The sequence below is a fragment of the Oryzias melastigma genome, linkage group LG5, assembly GCF_002922805.2.
Source record: "Oryzias melastigma strain HK-1 linkage group LG5, ASM292280v2, whole genome shotgun sequence".
NCBI lineage: Eukaryota > Metazoa > Chordata > Actinopteri > Beloniformes > Adrianichthyidae > Oryzias > Oryzias melastigma.
In genome coordinates, this window is record NC_050516.1 from 4,397,699 (window position 1) to 4,404,826 (window position 7,128).

At 38.5% G+C, this 7,128-nt stretch overlaps 1 protein-coding gene across 11 annotated transcripts in view; it reads right to left on the bottom strand.

The window, feature by feature from the left end:
* chl1b (cell adhesion molecule L1-like b) overlaps positions 1–7,128 on the bottom strand; it is a 109,057-nt gene that overhangs the window by 12,392 nt on the left and 89,537 nt on the right. For 10 of the 11 annotated variants that reach the window (XM_024269433.2, XM_036211805.1, XM_036211804.1 and 7 more), the window contains one exon: positions 3,363–3,539. In XM_024269433.2, the coding sequence (XP_024125201.1) occupies positions 3,363–3,539 (177 nt within the window). Of the gene's footprint in view, positions 1–2,698; positions 2,729–3,362; positions 3,540–7,128 lie in introns of all 11 variants that reach the window. The other variant, XM_036211812.1, reaches the window with a different exon arrangement.

Consider the following 7,128-nt stretch of genomic DNA (forward strand, 5'->3'; position numbering starts at 1 on the left):
ATTTTTTTTTTTTTTTTATAAAGTTAGACGATTTTACAACATGGAGAGTGGACATCTGACAGGCTTTTTGATGTAGTGACATGATCATGGTTTAATCTAAAAGTCAAAGGCCAATCTTCTCCTTTAATTAAGACACAAATTAGAACAGACAAGTATTTGCACGTTAATTAGGAGTGAAAGTGAGTCCACAGCAGTCATAGCAAGGTGCTGCTGAAGCGAGAAGCTGCTAACTTTGGGAATTTGCTCTTTTTAAAGACATTTATACAACATTTTGAAACAATATTTCCTTTTTTTTGGCCAAATAGCAGGTGGTAAAATAACGAACAAATGTTTATTTTAGGGGTAATTTTGAGGATCCACATTATTTTTAACAAAAGTAAAAGAGAAACATGTGTGGCATGTCTGAAGATTTCCCGCTTGGTTCTTAATTTATGACCTCAGCTTGAGTCCGACATAAATCGCTGCTTCCACTGTCAATTGCACAAAAGTCAACATTCGTTTACAGCTGCTAATGAGTCAAGATTAATATGAATTTTTAATGAGGTTTCTCATTAGCAGCGCTATTAGAGAGGAAGCCACAAAGTTTACATGTGAGGAAGCTGACATTTTTCTAATGGAGGGAGGCACGGAGGGCTCGCTGCAGATGACGGGGTTGATTATCTGCAGGCGAGCGTTCGGAGGCGCTGCAGACTCTCAGCTCTGTCATGCGAAGCCAGTTCTCTAAACCTGAAGCATGCAGATGCTAACTAGGATAAACAAAAACAGCTAAGCATGTCATACCAACACAAACTGAGTTTGCTTCGTTCGCTTCACCCTGGGATTGTCCCACAAACTCACTTTGAAGAAATGAGGAATGCTCAAAAGTATTCATCTAGCTTTCAAGTAAAGTGGACTAAACTGACTAAAAATGATCATTTGGGAGGTTTATTTATTAATAGGCTCCTTCCTACTGGCCTTTTTCATTGATCTTAAATTTTGTCTGACTTGCACAGTTGGATGTTTTTTGTTCTTTCTTGTAAAGCTCATTTTCCACCAACAGCTAAAGTGGATCAGATCAGCCTCTAAAACAACAACACAGTTTGAGATTCTTTTTTAGAAACTGCCTGAAAGTGGGAGGACAAATTAACCAGAAAAATGTGGTCACAAAACCTTTATTGATTATGTGACTGGATCGCATTATATTATAATGGGTCAGAACCTTTGCTGGTCTATGACATTTCAGTCCTTAAAAGGTTTTGACATGTTTTACAAGATTTATAGATTATATACACTGTTTAGGACATCAACGGTTTTTAGATTAAAACATTATACGTGTTTTTCTAGTTTTGTATAGTAATAATGAATCTGTTTTGAAGTGAAGTGGATCAGCGAGTTTCTCCTAAAAATGTAAAACTGGAGTGGATCACTGTTTGATGCTAAATCGTGCTTTTTGGAAGAGTTTGAGATGCTACATGTTCTACTAATGAAACAACTTTGGATGGTTGTGATGGTTCTCTCCACACCATTCACTGTATATGAGAACTGGACTGAGTGATCACTCCCCCCTTATGTTCAAAACAGGAAGTACCTGCTGGTTTCAAAAAGCCAAAATCCCATTGACTTCTATAAAAATAAAAAAGTCATTATATTTGTCAGAAAAAACGTTCTTGCTCTGTTACCTTTTTCTTTTTAACATGTTCTTGCTAATTGTAACGTTACTTTTTACAATGTTTTTTCTTTAGTGCAAGGTATTTTAGTTATGACCAAAAAAGTTGTGGTGTCTGCAGCTTTCCAACACTTGAAACTCTGGATTGACAGATTTTACATAGCCCACTTTTAAATGGCAGGCATGTGGACTTCCAACAAACTCCCTCTCTCCTGGTGAGAGTGGACCCCATTGAGACGATGACTCAGACCCACTGACAGTGAAGTCTTTATTGGAGGAAAAAAAAAGAAAAAAAATGGCAATTCAGTTGACTTCATTTTGTTAAAGATGAAAGTAAGCCATTTTTAATGGGTGACATCACACTCACTACATCCAGTTCTCATATACGGTCAATGCTTGCATCATATACTGGTTGACTCCACTTCACATCTGTGCTAATTACCCCCATTGGTTCTTCTCCTCTCTTTTTTCCATGGAGAGCCTCTTTGCATTCACACTGAAGTGGACCGGACCAAAATTCACTTGCAAATATAGATAGAACCTAGTTCCAAGAAGATAAGCAGATTTTCTGTGCTGTAAGACTCACTGAAAATCCTTCTTTCTTTTTTTTTTCTTCAAAAAACAAGATTACTTCTGGTTTTTTACTTATGAGAAAGTGAATTTGAGAACAGTGCTGTTTTTTTACGCATTGCAAACAAGGTTGGGTGTTATCGTAGCTATGCTAACAAGGCTAACATGTATCGGTGTGGTATTGTGTTTTCATTTTACATGATCTTAACAAGGTTGGGACCTCACGTGGTTACAGTGGCATTTGATTTAGCAGTTTTAGTAGTTTTTTTGTATTATAAACAATGCTACCATAAAATATGGTACCAGAGTTCTATTTGGTCCACATTAGAGTCCAAATGATATTCTAATCTGCCAAACAAAGCAAACTCTGAGGGATTGAGCTACTAAAAGAGGATGCAAACGTTTTGGTGCGAAAGCTCCCTAGTCTGCAGTACTTTTGTTAGTATGACATGGCTGTTTTTGCACAAATACACATCTACATACTGATGCCAACAGTGGAAGCCAAAGCGGAAGCTGCGGGACAAAAATGAAAGGAAAAAGAAGGACAGAGAACAAGCAGACAGACAGACAGACACATTTATGAGACACGCTGCATGATCAAAGCCAAATCTGAAAGCAATGCACAATTTAGAGGCATCAGACTGAACGGACTATTAAGAGGTGCACGGCGCATTCATGGAGAGAGCGAAGGCTTTCATGCCAGAAAATGCAAACACGCAACAGCTGCACGAAATTGCAAGTCATTACAGGAAAAGACGAGTCATTCTCGCTGTGATCTTGTTCATGCAGATCAGCGATCGCACAATCAAGTGAGATGGAGAAGATTCCTCCAGCAAACAGGAAATTATCGCTGAGCGCTCAGATGCTGCGGAAGGAACTCTTCCAGGTGACTGTTTATTAAAAACAGTTATTTATGCTGTCAGGATCTGCCTCTGCGCTGCTTTTGCAGTCATCAGAAACCTGCTCCCCTCTGTATTCGTGTTCAATAATTCATGGCGCCTGTGTGTAAAGACTTGAGAGCGTTTGCAGAGATTACACGCAGGCTCTTTATGATTATTCATTTAGCATGAAATACAGTTTGAGGTGACGTGTGGATGACAGAACACTCGACATTATGAAGCTGCGGTCTCAGTGAGCGTGGACTCACTTGTTTCCAGGGTTGTGCTCTCCAGGCTGACGACGGTTCCGCAGCCCTCGCTGGTGCAGGAGCGCAGCTGGAACCTGTATTTGCTCAAAGGCTCCAGGTCGCGCAGGAGCCACTTGGTAGTGTCGGGGTTCCTGATGTCCTCCGTCTGGAGAGGCCCCGCCTCCTCTGTGTCATTGACTGGGGAAAAATGAAAAGACCAGTGATCATGTCAGAAGTATTTAGATATGACGGGATGAGGTCTGCGGGTGAGTTACCCCCCTAGGAGGGTCTCTTAACCCGTAAGACCAAAGAAGTCAACAGGAATCAGCTGATTCTGATACATAGGATAAATAATTTTTATTTGCATTCATTTTTATTACTAACATAAAGTGTTGCATATTCGCAAAATTCTGCTTTCTTCTGCTTCAGAATCCGCTGGAATTTCATTAACTGCATAAACAGTTAGAGTTACAAAAGTCGACAGAATGTCAAAACTTGAAGTAAAGTTGACTAAGACAGATCACTGGATCTCGCAGTCACTTTCTACATCCTGAGTTGTGATAAATCCTCCCCGCGTTTCCTTCCACACTCATTCCTACACGCTGTGATCTAAAGAGGCGTAACCAGATTTCTGTCATTGCTGAGTGACAGGGATCATTTATTATGCATCACTGACAGAAGAACTGACTGTTCTTGAAAGTTGACAATTTTTATCCTGAACTCTGAATCCAGGAAGAAAGAATTTTACTTAATCTAAATGACGGTGAATTAACCCTTTAAAATCCTCCTAGCTCTAGTGTCGAGGCTCTTTAAATTGGTGCAACTCTTCGACCCTTAGCGACACTACACTTGTGTAAATTGTTTTGTCAAATGGACTCACTTGTTACTACTGAGCAAATGTGCTGTTAGTGACATCACAACTTTGTGCACAGACACAGCACTTTTTCCCACAATTGCTTTTTTTCCCTTTTATTTCATTTGGTAACAATACATATTATCAAAATACTAAATAAACATAAAACAGTTGATAAATGTTTAAATGACAGCAAAGCTAATGTGCAACTGTCTCAGATATTTTTTGTAGGATTTGCAAACAAGGTTGAGTGTTATTGTAAATATGCTAACAAGGCTAACATGTAGCATTGTCAAACTGTGTTTTTTGTGTGTTACTAACAAGGTTGGGAGTTAGCGTAGTTACTATAACATTTGTCTTAGCGGTATCACTGTATTTTTACGTGATGCTAGCAAGGTTGGGAGGCATTGTAATGCGGCTAATGGGGCTAACACGGGGCTAACAAATTCAGGAGTTACTGTAAACACAATGTTCCTTATAGTTCAATGCGTCTTAAATACATATAGAGTGTGGAAAATACAGTAATAATTTTGAAAGTCGGTTTGAAAACTTTTGCTTGAATTTATATTTAAAATGACTTTTTCTCTGTTCCATTAGGATGCACTTTGACCCAAAAGCAGGGCAAATCCTCCACATTCTGTTTGCACAAAGACAGGTTCTTCAAATTTCTCCAAGAACAGCAGGTGGTTGATCACGTGGGTGACTGACCTTTTCTGTCAGACATGAATGTAATGGCTGTTGTTTTTAAATGCTTCCCTTGTTTCATAAAACTAGATTAAAACGTCAGCCTAAAACAAATGTTTACAGTAACAAGTGAGTAGAGGGAAAGTAATTTTAGGGAATCATGAATGTTTCTTGCAGTGTTGCAAGATTCTGCCTTTTTTTTATTCTGTTGGGTTACTGGTTTAGAAAAATTGTAAAGAAACATTGACTTTTCTTTCTTGAACGCAACGTTGATGGATCCAGTAAAGACAGTGGCGACTATTCTTTTAAAGCACCTGATAGCAGTAATGACATTTAATAGATTATATCTAAAAGGTTTTAAACCCCTGGAAAAATCTAAATAAACCCTTGTTATGGTAAAATCTGAGATGATTTTTAGCCTCCTTGTGAATCGATCATGGAAATATTTCACATTAAAGAAATGCAACTTGTCCAAAAGGGAGATTGTGGGAGGTCAGTGCCCTGAGGTGCTCCCAGACAGCAACTTCTCCGAAACACCGTCTAGCCTCAGAAACCCTAAAAGTGGTCATAAAAACATCTGTCTGGAGCTTCTCACAGGCTGGGTTGTGATCAAAGTCTTCAAAAATCAATGAACATGATCCGTAGAGTCTTTGCATCGTCTGCTCTCATCCTAGGAAACAAGGAAACTAGCACAGAAAAGAACTTACTTACTCTCACTCAGTCAGAGGGATTAACTGGAAGGCAGGTCAGGAAACATAATCTGGTGTCTCTCAGGAAAGATGGTCACAAAGAAAAGGTTTCTACTTTCAAAGTAATTATGTTTTCCAACATTTCTGATTAATCTAATGGTTATTTTAGTGAATCCCTCTATATCTGTCTACATTTGTCCCATAAATCCTTACCTGGATGCACCTGTGCTGATCAAAAACAATAACATTTTAAAACAAGGATAATTACAAACCTCTTCTAGAAAACTAAAGATATCAAATAAGCTGATTCCTAAGAGGGATTCTGGCCATTTTTTCCCCCGAGATTTGATTTCCTTTTTTATGTGCACATTACCCCAAAAGTTTCTGAAAAGTGGGTCAAGCTGTTCTGAATGAAGGTCCTGCATTTGAGACATTTCTAGAGGCTGTTGATGTTTTGAGACGACCAGATGGAATCCTTTGAAGATTTTAGTACTTAAGTACACAGACTGTTGAACAGGAGCCGTGTGGTCGTAGTTGTTGAAGGTTAAAGCTTTTTTAATTGCCATGTATGCATCAACTTACATTGAGACACATTGGAATTGTTGTGCAAAGCTCTCAGAGTCACAGTTTAGGTTAAGTTAAGGGAAAAGTAGGGATTTCTGTGCAAGTTTAAATAACAGTATAGAGATTGAGAAAAATGTACACCAGAAAAAAAAAAAAAAATAGATTGATAAAAAAAGTACAAAACAGGTTCATTGAGGGGCTGGAAGTAGTACAGGCTGTAATAGTTCTTTTTAGTAAAGAGATATTTTGTGCACAGTGGCAGCACCTCATTAGAAATATGATTCTGGTTTGTGGGCGGGACTGTTGACACAGAGCTCGCCCTCCCCCTCTCCCTGCCCGTCACTGAGAGATTTGAAGCCTACAGCCTCAAGCTAACTTTAGCAGCTCATAAATAACGACGTGCAATATTTGATCAATCCAGTCGAACAGTTTTGAGCCAGAATTGCAATTTGCTCCAGTACGAGTGTTAAACTTATCATGTTATGCACACTTAACCTTGAGGAGAGCAGGCTGTGAGGAGACTTTAGCGTGCCCATTTCAATAGCTGCGTCATTAGTCTGATCTTTTTCTAGCATCCGGTCTTCTGATAAAACTCAATTTGAATTTAGAAATACTTAAAAATGCAGTTTTAGTTGAAAATTATTTTATACAGGTCCTCCGTTATGTGTAAAATGCTACAAGAACATGTAAAAATACACAAAAAAGACTATTTCCATTGTAGTGGATCTTTAAATGGTTAGAGCGGCCTAAATCAATATTCTAGAAAATATTGCAGTGGCACAAGAGTGAAAACATTTTGGAAATGTATTTATATACCACTTTTCACAAGTGAAACCTATGAAGTGCTTTACAAGGCATAAATAAAAGGCAAAAAAAATGGAAAAAAGTAAAATAAATAAATGAATAACTAAGACTAAGACAAATATGTTGCAAAGAGCGAACACTTAAGAGCTCCAGAATGGGGCTCCCTTTAGATGGATGTCTTCAAAGTGACCCC